This window comes from Empidonax traillii, unplaced genomic scaffold (assembly GCF_003031625.1).
Source record: "Empidonax traillii isolate 1590-97213 ecotype Southwest subspecies unplaced genomic scaffold, ASM303162v1 scaffold27:size3997909, whole genome shotgun sequence".
Taxonomy (NCBI): Eukaryota; Metazoa; Chordata; class Aves; order Passeriformes; family Tyrannidae; genus Empidonax; species Empidonax traillii.
The window spans coordinates 2,378,778-2,396,248 of record NW_020955220.1 but is presented as its reverse complement, the minus strand read 5'-3'; the positions used below and the strand labels follow the sequence as shown (position 1 = coordinate 2,396,248).

Here is a 17,471-nt window from a genome sequence, read left to right as displayed (position 1 = left end):
TGTGAAACGCTGCACTAGCTCTCATTATCCTGTTAGACAATATTCTAAAGTTAGGTGATATACATATAATTAAAATAATTACCTAAGTTTAGTCCACTTGTGAGCTCCATTTGTCATCGTAAATCCTCCAGTTTCAAGTTGTTGGACATGCATAGCCAAAACATGGGCTGATGGAATTGTTGGAAGAGTTTTGAATCTGTCTCCTTCCATCAAGCATAAGCTGTCACTTTTTAAAAACACCTAGTTTAAAAATGCACACAGATTAATCTCACATTAAGTATCAGTGAAAGCTTTACAGGTTCTCCATGTATTTAATACCTATTTATTTGTCTTGAACATTAACTTTTGGCATTGAAGTTGGAGACAATGCTGTAAATTAATCTAGTGGCAAACTTTAAGTACACAAATAAAGAAAGCAACTTTAATCAAAAGATACTTCATAGATAATTTTAATTGCTCTAAATCACAGCCAAAATTGCATTTTAAAACTTTATGTTTCAAAATTCTACAGATCAGTAAGAGAATGCCTGTGATAAAAAAAAAAAGTTTAAGACTTTTCAGAACAGATTACAGCTACAAAGCTCCTGCAGAAATCTTCTAGTGCATATCTAGTGTATCTAATGTTTTAGTTGCCTTTGAAATGTCTCTGATTTTTAACAGGACAAATGTTAGAGAAGTCCTGAGATTAAAATTTATGTAAACCCTTGAATGAAAAGTAAAAAAGTCTTAAAGCAAATTAACATCTCTTTCATAATACAAAGTAATAATTGTGGTATTCATCCTGCAGAGGCACCCATTTAAGCAGATCTTGCCTATTCTCCAACCCCAAAGAAGTATTTTTACATTAAAGACTTTATACTATACCTCAACAGCTTTGAGTTCCTCCATTATCTCAGCTACTTTTGCAGGTAAAATTTTCCAGGCCTTACAATAAAAAACAAATAGTTTTGTTTTTCACAGTAATGTCCATAATGGAACAAGATTATATTAAGCGAAGTGGTTAGAGAAAAGAGTCCAAAACTTACTGGTAACTGTCGTACAATAAGATTTTCCAAGCCTGCTAGGATTTGCATTGCAGTTGCAAAATTTCTTTGTTCATAGCAGTATTTTGCTATAAGAAGGAATTTTGACAGCAAGCTCACCTGCCGCTGAAAAAAAATTAAAGTATACTATATTTACATAAATATATACTAAACATACATAGTAAATCTACATAATAAAATTAGATGAGAAGGAAGAAGAGATACATTTTCTTTTCCAATTTGTTATCAAAATTGTTGACTGTAGTAACATTTCCCTCCAACACAAAGTTTTTCCTTTTCTGTCACCCTGGTATCCTTGATAAAGTCTGACATGTATTCTCCTAAGACAACCCATTTCTTACATTCTATTAGGTTTTGACACCTGCTACTAGAAAACATCCAAGACCCTCCCTGGGACAACAAACCAAATTGTTAACTGCCCACTCACAGGTGTATTTCAGAGTATTTCTTGTAGCTTTGCTGCATAACAACACATACATAATAAAAAATAATTTAACCATTTAATAGTTAATAATCCAGTAAACAAGGACGAACCTTAGTCGTGTGACATGTTACAATTTCAGCAGCAACCCAGGTGCTGATACTGTCTGCATTTCTTAATAACTGCAGAAGATACTGGTCTTGTATGCACTTCGACAGAAACAGATTACAGACTTTAAGTGAAACTGTCTCAGTAGAAACTGCCCTATGGAGAATATGGAAAAAAAAAAAAGGCAAAAATAACTCCTGCTGATATGGGATTTTCAAAGAAAATCTTGATTGTGAAGAGGCCAACTTCTAACCATTTAAAATAATTTTGCATTGCTTGCAGTCTTTTTATAATATTTTGTGATGTACATAGTAAGCCATGTTACTTTTTCTTCCTTATAATTACAAGATAATTATATCTGATCAAAAAATAAGCATATGCAGTATACATTTTTATAAATAAATACACCACTCCTGGGTGAATAAAACAAACCATCCAATCTGACACAAAGTAACAGCCAGGAATCCAAACTCACAAAAAAAACTGCAGCCATGTAAGACATTGAACCTGATACCTAGTGGCATCACACGCTTTGTTTCACATGACTGAACCCTAAAATCTGTATAATCCAGCTGATTGAGCCTTGGCATAGAAAAATCTGTAAAAGATGAGTTGCTTTAGAAATTCATTCCCTATCTTTAGACACAAAAGGCTACTACAGGTAGTGCAATTAACAAGTACTAATTGGAAGCTAGCTGAATCCACTGCGTATGAAAGAAGTAGACCATAATAAAAAACAATGAAGTCCATGTGGCTGGATGAAAACAGTAATTACCGATGAACAAGCAATTTAAATAGGTTGGTAATCACTCTAGGAACTATAGGGAAATTCTTACGTTATCTTCGAATACTGATAACTCATTTACCTCACAGTACAAAATGAACATTGCACAGAGAAGCTGCAGTTTCCATTCACATTCCAACTGCACACAATCTTGGCAACCTGGTCTAGCTGACCTTGCAGGGTGGTTGAAATACATCATCTTGAGAGGTCTCTTTCAACCTCAGCTGTTCTGTGAGACCATAACTGTCTTTTGAGATTTTATATACATACACATGTGTGATCAAGGATCCTATTTCAGAATCCATTACATTTTTTTCTTGCCAAAAAATGAAACCTTTGAAGAAACACCCCAACACAAGTCTTTAGAAATATTTTGGGCTGACTTGATTTACATTGCAAAGAAATCACCTTGCAAATGTGACCTTCCCCACACAAGTATGTGGATAGGTACATACAGAGACACATGTATAAAATCTCCTGAAATTAAAAAAAACCATATAAACAGGCTATCTCTTCTGAAAAAAAAACCCAAACAAACAAACCACCAAACCCACGACTAAGTATTTAAAATGTTTCTCTCTTTCTGGCTGTATTAAAAGTGTAACATGGTCAGTTATTGTACATCAACAGAATAGAAGGGCAGTTAAGCAACTTACTTTTGCAGAGCAACACATTTGTCTTTAACACCAAGTGCTCTTGAATTTAGAAAGTGTACTGGATGACACTTTAGAAATACTTCCTAAAGAAAAAGAGCAAGATATATTTGCTATTAGCTCTAACAATTTTTTTAAAATACTTGGGAATAAAAATGACAGACTGTGTCCCCCTCCCATCCCATCTTAATAAATTTCTGAGAGGGATAACAGTCTAAGAATAGCATTAGTCACTCCAATTTTCACTGTAGAGATTTCATGAGGAAAATGGATTATTTTAATTCAAAGTCTTATAAAACAGTATGAAATAAGCCTGAAACACGGTTGGGAAATAATAGAGAAAGAAGGCTGAGTGCAAAGTAAGAAGACCGGTATTATTTCCAAATAAACTTAGACCTCTATACCTGCTGCAGTAATGTCAGCTGCCAACAAAGCTGCTGTGCACTGTACTCTGTTAAGAGATACGGTCCCACTGCATCCACTTTAGCTTCTGTTACACTGCATGGCTTTGGCAAAACCGCTGAACTAGCGTGCAGCCGCCCTCTCTGATGTTGTGCAATTGGTCCCACACCTTTGGATAGTTTCCAGTAAAAGTTCTGTAGAAAAAAAATAAAATGTAAGGATACAACTTCTCTAAAACCAACACTAGGTCTCCCCTTGATGTAACTTTCAGGAATGTTTTGTTAAGAGAAACACCTTGCAGAGGATGCAGAACTCTTCAGCTAATCTTCAAGGTTAGCCCAGACACTAATTGGTTTACTGAACATTGCTATTTTAAGCTAATATAATATGCACAGCTGATGAGTCTGAGTAGGAGGTTGCCAGATCTCAATCAACAATCAGTATTTAAAACAAACCACTGTGTATTCAAGCTTGTTGCCATAAAATGTTTTATAGTCTGAAGTTCTATATATTTTACTTCTCATTATTTCTTGTATCTATTTCACTTAGAATCAAACATTCCTCTGCAAGAAATATTTGGTTTTCCATTCTTTTCCCTTCTTCTGTCTTCCAGTGTCATTATGACACAGTGACAATAAGAAATGTCTATGCTTCTCTTGCTGCTTGCCCTTTTTTGGCTGAATCCACAGTATACACATATACACTTTTATCAGAAGGCTGATTCCAAATTTAACTGGCACATTGTTGATACATTTGACCTCCACATGTTATTTTGGTCACTCTGTAATGAGATCTGTTTTCAGGAAAAGCCTACAGTATGTTCTGGCTTCTGGGACTCTAGCACACTGTATAAAATAGTAAATACAGACAAGCTCTTGCTACAAGCTTTGAAGTTTTATCAGGAAACCTCTCATCTCCTGATGTTTTCCTGCATTTTTAGTCTTACAAAGACCTATGCCTAATAAAAAACATCAATGTTTGACAAGGGGGTAATGGTTTCCTAGTAACTATGAGTCACATGTGTCAAGAATGAAGAGTTCAACTCTCAAAATTTTGATTATCTGATTTATTATTGCTGAAATAGCTGACAGTAATTAAGACTTAAGATTATTATTACAGTTACAAAACTGTTTGGGCCTCAGATATCTTCAAAAGAGAATTTAAAATGCATGTACGTAATTTTTAGTGAATATGTGGTCTGGACTCTAAGTTGGATACTTCTGTTTTTGTCAAAACATAATATATGGAAATGTGCTCCATACACAGCAGTCTGAAGAAAAGACATACCTTTCTGGAAACGTCTTCTGAGAGCTTTTTACATAGGGAATGTAATGTTTTTCTGCCCTCCTCACCTTCCTCTTCACATTTGTCCATGCTGGAGCACTGATCAGCACTGCCACTTTTCCTGGCAGAGGCATCCTCAAGCAATGACAACAATCTCTCACCATAGCCATTTAATGAAGCAACCTGGAAATGCAAAATAGGTTAACAGAATACTGAACTCAATTTCCCATAAATTATAAGCAAGCCATAACACAGTTGTAAGATTCACATTTGCCCAAACCCAGGCACACTGAATATGACTGTCAAATATAACATTATTTTTCTTTTATTTACTTTAATTGTACTTATGACAGTTTTTTTGTAATAAAAACCTTACATATACCAAAACTGATTTCAATTTTTTTTTGTTAAAGCACCTACTGAAACTCTAACTTACCTTGGAAGAAATAAATTCTTTTAGGGTACACAGAAGACCAGTATTTGTTGCAAAGTCTACACTATAGCAGTCTTCAATCCAAGCCTGCAGGATGTAGAAACTGCGGTTACATATTTTGGTAAGTGATGTGGAAGGATCCAGGCTTGCACTGGTGAGACATAAAAAAGCACTTAGTATACCAAAATTGATATCCATTTTCAATTTAAAAATAAGTGTTGAAAAAACCCACAAGTATTATTTGGTATTGACTGTACTATCTTAAATTCCTACATTTCCTGTCTCTAGAATCCCTGGCTCTATGGAAACAAAGCTGTGGTTCTATTTACTACCCATTACTGAGTAACTGGTAAAAGTCAGACTTGGAATTCAGCAGAAAATAGAAGTAAGCACATTGACAAATGCAGCTCTTGCTCTAATTTCACTCTCATTTGTCAAGAGAGTCTTAAAAAACAAACATAAAAATTAATTTTAATTAAGTAGGACTTCTGAGAAACAGCTATTTGTTATTGGGGGAAACTCGATTGTGCTGTGATAACATTTTCCATGGGAATTTACTGTACCTGGATAAAGTGCTGCTGATTCTATCAAGAAGAAACTGCAAAAACTCTTCTTGTGTGCAGAAATAGCGAAAGGTGTAGAGAAACTGCTGTACATAACCTTCTAAAAATGCATTTCTGTAAAGCACAAGAAAAACCTCAGACAAGTCAGAACACATTGTCTTTTTGCATTACAGTAACAGCAAAAAATACTTAAAATATCAATAACCATTTTAAATTCTCAAGTTCTTCATAAAACCCTGATCTTTTGTTACTAATTTTTACACAAAGACTGTGATTGCCAACACCGAAAGCATAATTTGTTTTATAAAGAGTTTCTCTACTTTCAATTTTGTGAATAACCACATTGACAATTCTATTATTAATAAAAGTTACAATCTAAATACTATAAAAGAACATTATTTTCTATCATCTCACTTGATGTTGCTTTAATGTTTTTTATTATAATAACATCATGAAAAGTAGATACATTAGGAAAGAAAATATTCCCTCTATCTCTAATTAGAGAAGTAGTTACTTTAACAACAGAATACATTTATTATACACACATTATAAATTAGGGTATTTTTTATATACACACACTCTCAAGGTCTTAACACAGGTTAATTGTCCTGTTTCTCTGTTGGTTTACAGCTCATCATGAAAGATGGGTTTGATGAAGCTCCAGTTTGAAAACATTTTCTTCACTTTGTGCAAAAGACATGGAAACACACCAGGAAAAGCTGCACTTAGGGTAAGTAACTGGATCTCAGAGTCAGGATGAGCTGGGAGGAATTTGGCCCCCCTACAGCAGTGCAAGTCTGATGGAGCCTCTGGCAATTTCCATGCTTCATGCTATTACAGCGCAAGTACCTTAAAACAACACTGCCCTTTAGCCTACTTGAAGGACAGCTTTGTCCCCATTTAAGCCCTCGGATAAGCTTGAGTCTTGATCAATGCCAAGGTCTAATTATTGGCACAATCATCTGTGGAACAGAACCTAAACATTTTCACATCCAGACTCTATTAATAAAATTACTAAATTATATGATCTGAGGAATTGTACTGCTGGCAGTAACACAAAGCCTCGATTCCATGGCAACCATCAGAGCAAAACCTCAAATAAGTAAAGGATAAAGTCTGAAGTTATTAGGTTTTTGTTTATTATCAATACTTAGGGTTTTAATTAAACCTACTCCATCTTTTGCCATTTTCTTGCCCATTCCTGTTAATAAGTGTTCACAGAAATAACAGAAACTTGATATGAGAGGAGAATTTATTCAATGTTGAGTGAGTAGGATTTATCACAGAGAAGTTTTTCCTGATTTAACAACTATGCTTCAACCCACCCCCAATTTAGGAGCAAAATATACTATACCTAGAATATAAATAAGCCATTAAACCAAGTGGTGTACCAGCCTGCAGAACTCTTACTCCATTTTGATTATTACACTGGTGTTTCTCTGTGTTATAGTAAAGAAGCAATGACGATTCATCCATAGGTGCCATGTCCATGGTGTCAGTTTTCCCGTTGTGAATGACTATAGGCAGAACACAGGATTCCACACCCCACTGCTCTGCATACATCATCTGCTCAAAAAACAAGGCCATGATAAAATAAAATGTAAGAAAATAAAGAGGAAAATCCACGCAGAATGCAATCAACTTAAAGTCAAATTGCATTTCATACCATTTTTTTCCCCTTTTTAAACAATACTAATAGCACTTACCTTTATTTTAATAATTCTTTTAGATCCTACTTAATTTGGCACTTGGACACAAAACATTTCACATTCCATATAGTGATTTGAGCTGCCAACTACACCGATGCAGTAATGAAATGACAAATGAAGCACAAGCAAAATCAAGTCTGACTTGCCTGAACATATTTCTTTACCAGTTCAAGAAATTGCACTTTTGATTTCATCTCCTGTAGCTGTCCTCTCAATTTGGGCAACATAGATTTAGTTTCAGAACCTTTAGATTTAAAACACACACAGCATAAGAACATCAATGATTTTGATTTACAGAACAAGTCCTTAAAAGCACTACATACCCATGTTATTACTGTCAAGTTGCTGTAATCTTACCTTTGCTTCTTCTTTCTTTCTGCAATAGTTTCTGGTAAAACTTTATAGTCTTTCTGTAATTTTTTGTTTCCATCATTAGCAATTGTTCTAGTTCCTATTTAAAAAGACCAGGATGGTAAATACAAGGCAGTTTTAGTAAGAAACAGAAGTTTTAGAAGAGAATTATTTTGTATGAAAATAAAGAACATCCAAACAGACAAGAATATGGTACTAACCATGAAAAACTACCTTTCACACCTGTGCTTACAGCCAAGTTATAGCAGGCATTACCTGTCTCCAGAAAAGTATTAGTTATGTCACGGTTCTACAACTAGAGCTGTTTTTTTGTGTATGATGAGACTGCATGGAAGTTTGTCTGAAAGCATTTACATAAATATGCCTTTAGTTATAATTACACTTACCTGGTTGTTTTCAAGAGCTTAAAACTTACAATCAGGAGTCATCCAGACTGAAAAGTTATGGGTTTTGAATTTAGTGTGGACCCCAGAAATGCTGCTAAGCAGCTGACCTATATTTGCAGCAAGAAGTGAATGCCTGACTGAAATCCATGGTTTCCAAACAAGTATAATTGCAAGTATATTATACAACCAGGTCAGAAGGCAGATAGGAGAGCTGCTCTAGAAGTAAAGGACGTATCAATCTTGACGTTCAGCTCTCATATTCTACATTTATGCATTTCACATAATTGAAATGATTAAATTCAATTTCTATAGAATTATATAATTTAGGCAATGGCTGGAAATGAAAGTATATTGGGCTTCTCACAATATACCCAATTTAATGTAAACATTTATAATTGTTTGCATATCAAAGGTTTCATTATTTTACCAACCAGTGAAAATGGGCCACCCATTTTGGGTTCAGTTTCTAATTTGTTATGAAACAATAAACATAATGTATGTCGTGCTTTACAGAAGTAATGGCTTTTTCATTTAGGTCCTAAGCTAACTACCAGTGACCCAGTTACATGAAACCGCATTTTAAATGGAGAAAATTCACAGAATGCAGTAGACAACTCCCACAAGCAGAGTGATCAGAAAACACACAGCTCAGGGCTAACATATCAAACAACAGATTGGTAAATAGGTTAGCTTTAATGGGATGGACTTGCTAGAAATTAATTTGAGTTTAAGAAAAACCTGTCACTGTTTTTCAGAAAAGCTCAAAAGGTTTAACAACGTAGTTCATTAGCATCAAGAGTCACAAAAGCCCAGTGGATTTTTAAAAGATCTACTGATGCACAGGCGTCACACAGAGAATAGGGAAAGTGCAGAAAAGCTATTATCCACATTCTAATTGGAAGCTGCTTGCTTTTACTTGAAGGTCTGGTTTTGCTTTGTCAATTAAAGCAAAAGTTGATTAAGAAACTATAAAAACGAAGGGAATCAGAAAGAGTGGGCATGTGGAAACTGATGGACAAAAGTTGTTTGTCCCCTAAAAAACTTGAAGTAAGTAGCAATGAAGTTAGAAGCAAATTTCCTTTCTATTCCACAACATTTTCCAATTCAGGTTGGTCTAGAATATAAAAACTTTTGATGAAGCTACACACCCAATTGTTCTGCTCCCTCTGAAGTGCACTTTATTTGTCAGGACACATTTCTATAGAACATCCTGTAGTGTAGGAAACAGAGTAATGATAGAATGACTTTGCTAACTGGGAAAAATTGCAAATTCCAATCTGTAAAAATTCTTCTAAAGCAGAAGAATTATCTCAACTTTACAGCCAACCTTTTAAAAATCTGCCAGAGACTTGGAGCAAAAAAGTAGCTGATCTAATCCTGGTCTGACAATGAAAATTAGACTTCTATTAATCAAGGAATGGTTTCCAAAATAAAACTGATTAACAGAGGATTTAAACAAGGAAAGAGAGAGTAAAGACAAATTGTTGCTTTGAAATTCAAATATTAATAAAAAATTTTACAAACTGAAGCTTCTTATAGATAGATGCTAAAATGTAAAAATTAAGTAAATGTAATTAATCAATATGATCTTTAAGGAAACGAAAGATCTTGCTAATCTAAAACGCATCATCCTACCCATACTGCCCCAGCTTCCTTTTTTAAAGGCTGCACTAATTATGATGATTATGATGTTTAGCCATCTCCAAGGGAAGTTGGGAGGAATTAACCATCATTGTGTTGGCAAAGGGCAAGAAGCTGTGACAAAAGAAAAGGGCTCAGAGCCCATGACAGGGAGGACCTCTTGTGGGCCTGCGATGTGCTCCCATCATAGTCATTCTTAGGTCTTTTCTATAATATCACCACCATGGGGTTGGTGCATATAAGCAGATGGTTCTTTCCCAGTCAACTTCAGGAACAGAAGATGGGTTGTAGGTTGGTGATAGCACTTTTGTCTCAGTGCTCTTTATTTTGGGGTACTACCCCTAACTGTGGTTTATTGCTAAGATGTGACAAATCTTGAGGATTTTAAACAAGAGTCAGTATTTAAAAGAAGAAATGATGTTTTGACTCACTAGAACACAACAATTAGTATCATACTTTTAACCAGCAAGTAAAGAGGTATCTTAATGATTTAAAATCAATATACTCACCACTTTTTTAGCATCTATATTTTGTGACTCACTTGATTTCTGCTTTCCAAGGTTTTTCAAGTAACTATGAACTTCTGAATCAAAACATTCAGCTCCATAAAAGGCACTGCTCCAACCAGGACTACAACCATTTAAGTCAGGTAGACTGGGAGATGCTAGGTAGCTGTTTCCAGCTGTCTTTATCATGGCTTCTTCCTCTGGCCCTGTATTTTCTTCTGCCAAGTCTGGACCAATACAACAGCTGTTGCTTTGCAGACTTTGTCCCTCTTTCTCTGTGGGGATAGTACTCTGCAGTCTCAATTCTTTTTTGATATTGTCTGAAAGTGACTCATCAAAATCCATTTCAGCTAATGATGTATTTATCAGAGTCTCAGCCTTCACATCAAGATTTGCTTCCCCTTTTTCTAAAGAAGGTATATGGGGGGAAAAAGGAATAATGGTCATGTCCTGTGGTTCATGCTTTGTTGAACTTAAACACTACCCATACAAGACACTTAAAAGACTGCCTGTGCACTCCAACAGTGGCGTCAGATGCTTATCTTGGCTCTGTACTTTCTTTCTCTCAGCTACATATTGTAAAATGATAAAGGCTAAAGGCATTTCAGAACCCTTAAGCAATAGTTAAACAATGCATTTTTGAAAATCACAAAATATTTTCCATGCAACAAGCATTTAAACAAAGCACAGCAGAGAAGCTTTGAAACAGAGGTAAAATATGTCAGACATATGTCAGACATTTATAAAATGCTTAGCTCTTGAGGTTTTCTTCTGTCCATAAGTCTTGAAGCTTTTATTCCATATACAGAGAGCAAGAATACTTGATACAGCCAGTGGAGACATAGATGTTAAACTTATTATTCCTACAGGACTCAATCCCTTGAGCTATGACAGCTAGGACTTCTTCGCTGTTCCAACAGTTACTACCAACCTTCAGGGACTGAGGTGACAGTCAAAAGTCAGCATAGGGCTCACAGGAGCTTCTATACCTGCCACAAGTCTCTCTTTTCACTTCAGCAACCCTCAAGGGCTTAGATATGTCACCTTGGAGTCAAATGAACCTATATTACTGGTGCAAAGAAATCACATACTCCATGGTAAAGTCTGGCTATACATTTGCAATCATTCTGAGCCAAAACAGAAAATTGTAACATAGAACAATGGCAGCCAAATGCAAAAGTACAAATTTCTGTTTCACTATAAAAATTAACAATTTAAGTGTATAAGCCCTTCCATAAAGAACACAGAGTTTATCTTTTCTCAAAACAGAGAAGTAACCAAGTTTAAATGCTGCAATTTGGATGAACTAAAAAAGGAAGTTACTGTTTACATGGATGTCTGTTGAAAACTCCAAAAATTATAACTGCTGCGTGTGGTTTCCCTGTGTTCTAGCTGATGTTCTAGTGGCATGCTTTAAAGTAGGGAGAAGAAGGGGGGGATAGTCACACTGAGGAAGTAACTAAATGACATCCCACTCAATGACATTGGGTCATATGTTAGCTTCATATAAAAGACATAAATGTCCTCAAGACATTGATAATGTTCAGATTCAGTGATACTCTCTATAAGTGTTAAAGCAAGTGTTTTCCTGAAGACACATTCAAAATGTAATCTCTCAAAGCTTGTGTCACCGATAGATTCCGAGCACCCAGAAAGATCTAGAAACATGAAGTCCCTTCTCACCCTTCGTCTGGTCACTGCTTGCCAAAAAGCTTTCAGATTTCTTCAGATCTTGGACTATTTTGCCACAATTTGCATCACTTGCCTCAGTTATGCTGAAAGTACAAGAAGATTAAGAAAAATATTTTTCAGGTAGATAGGTATGTCACTGCAGATAAAATAGGCAAAATGAGAAATTCATTAAGCTGGTATTTCCTCACTTAGCAGGCTACTTACAAAAGACTGTCAGGAGGAACATGGAATAAAATTACACCAGTTAAGCAAAACATTTCTAGAAAAGCTAAATTAATTTCCTTTTTCTTGGATGTGAATAGAAAACAAGGATGTATAAACAACTAATATCAGACCAAGCAAACTGAACAGGAAGAGGAATATATTTAACTTCTAACTAAACGGCCTCTGTTTAACAAGACTACGAAGCTCTTCATCAATGGTTGTAACCAGTACTGATCAGAGTTAGCTTTCCATTATTCAACTCTCCTAAGATGGAGTTATAGACAAGTGTAGTAGAAAATATTTTTAACTGAACCATTAAGCACTATTTGCCATGGAGAAAGCCATGAAATACCTAATAAACTGTGAAATTAAGAGTTCGCAGAAAATAAGTAAGGATACCTGAAGAGAAGCAACATATCCTTTCCTGCTTCTAGAAAGTAGGGATAAAAGTATTAAATTCAACTGTAAGAATGAAAAAGTTGAAAAACACCTACCATAAGTGTGAAGATCTTTCTCCATTTACTACCTTATAGAGATTCTCCAGTAATTTTTCATCCCAATATAGGTCACAAAACTTCTCACAAATTCTATCAGAGAACACACCAAACTTCATTTCCTTTAAGTTTAAAATGAAGTTACCTTGTTTAAAATAAGAACAGTACAAACAAAAGAGGGAGAAAAAAGACATTAATAACAATATTCTCACAGATCAATGACAATAATATATAGAAGAGAGTGCACATACCCATATCAAAAACCTCAACTCCATTCTCTAGATAGCCATCAAATGCAAACTCCTCTTGTATAAGATGAATCACTTTCTGAAGCAAATCATCACTTATTCTGTTCTGATGGGGTAGAACTTTATCATCAAAGAAATTATAATTGTCTTTATTCACTGAGGTACACGGTGTGTGCTCTTGTTCAGTGAAAATACTGTCTACATTGGTAGCACACTCAGTTTCTTGGCAGTTGGTTTGAGTAACTGGGCTTTTATCAAACTCGTTCTGTGTATTAGTAGTCTCATGACTTTGCACATTACCAAGGGAGGCATCTTCTGTTTGCATGCTCATTTTATAACTTGCAATAGTACTTGAAAGTAACACTGGCAAACTGTGATAACAATCATAAGCAATTCTTGAACGAAGAGGCTTATTTTGTATTTGCTCTGATACAGCTAAATGTACCGGTACAAATGTCAACACTCTTCTCTCCGAGTCCTGTTTGAGAATGATGTTATTTATATGAAGAAAATTAGGAGATGTAGGACAAGCTAAGGAGCTGGAAGGATCTTCAGATAACATGCTCTTTCCTTGTAGAATATGTGAGGAATCAGACGGTGATGGTAATGTAACCGAAGAAGTAAACATATTGCCTGATGTTTGCTCTTCTGCAGATAACTGGAATGAGTGGCCTGGAACTTGTAAATCACACTCAGGTGTTTCAGGTGCCTTTTCAACAACATCTGTGTACTCAATACCACAGCGTTCAGAGTCTTCTGCATATCCTGAGTTGTTGTGGTCCATATGGTTTTCTTTTCTTTTCTCTTTCTTGAATTGTTCAGAAACTGGTGTGTGAACTTCTCTGAAAAAGAACAAAGGATTTTTTTTAAGGAAAATTCCAGTAGATTTAACAAAGAAGTCTAAATTTTAAGTTATTCTTCTTTAGGATATACTCACTTTGTTATATTTGCATCTTGTTGTAGAATAATAGGCTTAAAGTGAGTTGCAGGAGAGGTGAATGCAACAGGTAATTTAGCTTTCTCACAATTTAGTGAAATCTGGCATGGCACTGGTCCTTTAACTGCTACAAGTTTACTTTCACTGGTAAAAGGCACAAATCCTAAAAATAAAAACACAGTTAGAAAGATGAACAATATGAAAAATATAAATGCAAGGTAAATAACAATCAATTTAGATAGAAAAACAATTGCATATCAGACTGTGAAAAATCTTACATGGAGTACTGATCCAGAGAATACTAAAACAAACTAAACATGTCAGAGCCTGACTGCTTACCTAGACTTGACTCTGAAGAGTCTGTTTCTATTTCATGCTTTTCATTTTTCAATTCAAAAGCAACATGATCTTGGGATAAGACTTCTTCCTCAACACCCTAACAAAAATTGAAGCCCAAATTGAATTTATTAGCATTTTCTTTTTTCAAATTCTGTTCAGCACATTACTTCAAAAAAACCCCCAAGCTTCATATAAAACTAGAATGCTGCAAAGCAACAACCTGGTCATGCCAAGGTGAAATTTTAAAACAAATTACATACAGAATTCCAAGGACTGGTAGAACTATTTAGAAATCTTGATAACACTGTTTCAAATCAGAACTTTAAGGTTAATCAAAGTTTTGAACAAAGTCAGTTCCATGAATTGACTGAATGCTGCATGCATTATATACATACATTTGAAACATAAACAGAACACAAAAATTACACATTAATGACTTCCGATAAGAGGGGTGCCAAATAAAAAGACAGATTATAAAATTAAGTCACTGTTCTTCACCCATACAGATTGTGGTGTCAGAGCATCACAATCTGTGATCATTCTGATAGCAAGACCTAGGAAAGGGCAATACCTGTAGACTACTTGAAAATAAATAAAAAAACCCCAAAACCCAGCAAACCCTCAACAACAAAACCAAATCTAACAACACTTTCAGGGCACAAAATCTTACTGGAATATATTTACAGAATTAATTGAAAAAACATACAAAATTAAACAAAGGTGGCACTCTTACCTTAAAGACAGATTTACTCAATAAGACCAAAATATTTTTGCTGTTTATACCTTGTTCAAGTAAGTAATGATTGCATGTCTAAAAAAAAGACAAAACATAATTTTCAGTCAGTAAATAAGTTTTCAATCAAGTGAGGTATTCTTGGACAAGGACAAAGTCAAGATTAATAGTCAATTAGAAGTAATCTAAGTTTAGGAAGTCTTATGAACCTACTCAGAGTACCTTACTGAGAATTTCAATATAAATTAAAGACACACCCCTCTGTGTCCCCAAGGAGGTAACTTTAAAAATAAAACGCCAAGGTGAATGATTATGAATTAATTAGACATCGGTCTACTAAAAATACTAAATTATTATTTTGATTTTCAAATCACTAAAATGAGACTTTAGACACAAGTAGATTTCACATAAAATTGCTTAAATCTAGTAACCTTAATTGCAGCAGCAAGAGAAGGTCTTTCATCAGGGATTTTTCTTGCCATATCCAGAAGTAGTTTTTTTAATTTTCGTGGTAATACTAGTTTATGACCTGGTGGAACACTGTATTTTGCAGCCATCCACAGAACTGCAGCAACACCATAAATGCAGACCTATTGGTATAACAGAAGAGACAGGAAAGATATAAAAAGACCAAAAAAAAAAAGCCTACACTTCAAAAACAATTCCATTAAATTATCAAAAAATTCCTCCCCATTCGCCGCCAAAAAAAGAAAAAAAAAACCCACAAAACAAAAACAACTAAAACTCCTGAGGCTTTCAAAGTACAGATTACATTCATGGCTTTTGAAGGTGCTGATGAAAATCCCAGCCCATTTCGAAAACTACTTATTACGCATGCAGTGCCATTAACAGTAGCTGATTTTCTACTGTTGGAATAACAAACACTATTTGTCTTAGTCTTTGTCTAGGGAAATTATTCAGGAAAATGGTATTTCAGAACCACTTTGAAGAATTTTTTTTCACATATAAAGATTGCTGCAAGCCTCAGAATTCTACCATAAAACCAGGCCAGTCACAATTTACTTAAAAAAGGTCACGATAATTCAGCAAGTAAGTGCCACACAGTAATTACAAGCTAATCAGTACAACTCATATTTTAAAGAGAAGATTACACTTGTCAGAAGAATGAGGTACTGCATATTTATTTTAGCAATTATTGTGCTACCTGCATCTAGACCAACTGAAGTTCCCCAGTAATGGACCTTGAAAAGTACTTGTTCTTCACAAGCTTTCTTGTTTCATTTGAAGAATAACAGTTTTAAGACAGAGTCAGATTTAGTCCACTTAATGCTTAGTTTATATATGTTAACATGTACTATAAATGCAACTTTAACAAATTTAAAGCACAATACTTCATATTGCCTCTGAAAGATATTAAAAAGGCTCAATGGACAGACACCTAAGCACAGCACTAAATAATGTGGTCCCACAAAACAATGTGTCCTAGTACTCTTTCAAGCAAAGTGAACAGCAAGCAACAAAATGTAACAAGGCAGTTTACTATAAAGGAAATAATCTGAGAACCATTTGAACTATTGAACAAAAGCTATTAATAGCTACAAAAATATTTGATATAGGAGAAAGCAACTCCAATAAAGCAAAAAAAATTCTTCCCCTTAGGCTCAGGATTGCAAGATTACCCAAAATTTATTCATTTAGGAAAATCTTGCCATCCAATCCATCATATTCTTCAAAGAAAGTTTTTTTTACTGTTATTGTGACTGGCACTACACAATCTTCATTCCCTTACCATAATTTGAACTAAATGTTCATAACCAGGAAGTTATAAAATCATCATGAAAAAGGCAAGAAAACAGGTCAGCTTATTCTATTTATAACATTGTAGAAAAATAAGGAAACAGATTACTTCAGATATTCTAAAGGAAATGAACAAAGCATAAAGACTTTAGGATTATTAATTTCTACTGTCTGATGAAACCACTGTATTGTATTTCAGGGTTAGTTTAAGCTTCTGAAGCCTTTGAAAAACCTGCATGTTGGATCAAAGCAGTTTAAGAAAAAAATTTTAAGGAAGATATATAAACATTTTCTAGTTACAGAAATTGAATGTCTTTACTACATTTTTTCTGAATCATGATTATTATGTCTAATTTCAAAGAACTCATAGGACACAAGGTACATATTACCTAATCTCTTGTTACATAATTCTAGTTCACTAACTTTTAAGATCACTGTTTGTAATTCAGATGCAGTTGCAGTGGAGACATATTCACCTGCTATTTGACATTTTTATTATCCTCAGTCTTAAGAGCTCCTTATGGCTTTTATCTACAACAAGAAGCTCTAGGAAAACTGTATTGGTAAGAGACATAATTCATAACGTTCCCATAGTAGAAACATACTGATAACGATATTTTTATCCAATCTTTTAAATATGATTAATGTTTGGGCTTTAGCAAAGAGTGTCTAAAATACTGATCTTAGTGTGACCTTCAGAATCTGAAAACATGACTTCAAAGTCTGCCTTACTGCTAACACGCTGAAAATAATTAAGTTCT

General features: G+C 34.7%; 1 protein-coding gene across 1 annotated transcript in view; it reads right to left on the bottom strand.

Annotated features, from left to right (window-relative positions):
- KNDC1 (kinase non-catalytic C-lobe domain containing 1) overlaps positions 1 to 17,471 on the bottom strand; it is a 57,154-nt gene that overhangs the window by 1,355 nt on the left and 38,328 nt on the right. The window contains 20 exon segments of the mRNA XM_027908869.1: positions 83 to 240; positions 865 to 924; positions 1,026 to 1,148; positions 1,578 to 1,728; positions 3,013 to 3,095; positions 3,414 to 3,605; positions 4,699 to 4,878; positions 5,132 to 5,279; positions 5,692 to 5,805; positions 7,046 to 7,257; positions 7,547 to 7,644; positions 7,758 to 7,851; positions 10,309 to 10,712; positions 11,989 to 12,080; positions 12,696 to 12,840; positions 12,947 to 13,785; positions 13,881 to 14,043; positions 14,220 to 14,316; positions 14,953 to 15,030; positions 15,384 to 15,542. Of these exon segments, the coding sequence (XP_027764670.1) occupies positions 83 to 240; positions 865 to 924; positions 1,026 to 1,148; positions 1,578 to 1,728; positions 3,013 to 3,095; positions 3,414 to 3,605; positions 4,699 to 4,878; positions 5,132 to 5,279; positions 5,692 to 5,805; positions 7,046 to 7,257; positions 7,547 to 7,644; positions 7,758 to 7,851; positions 10,309 to 10,712; positions 11,989 to 12,080; positions 12,696 to 12,840; positions 12,947 to 13,785; positions 13,881 to 14,043; positions 14,220 to 14,316; positions 14,953 to 15,030; positions 15,384 to 15,542 (3,590 nt within the window).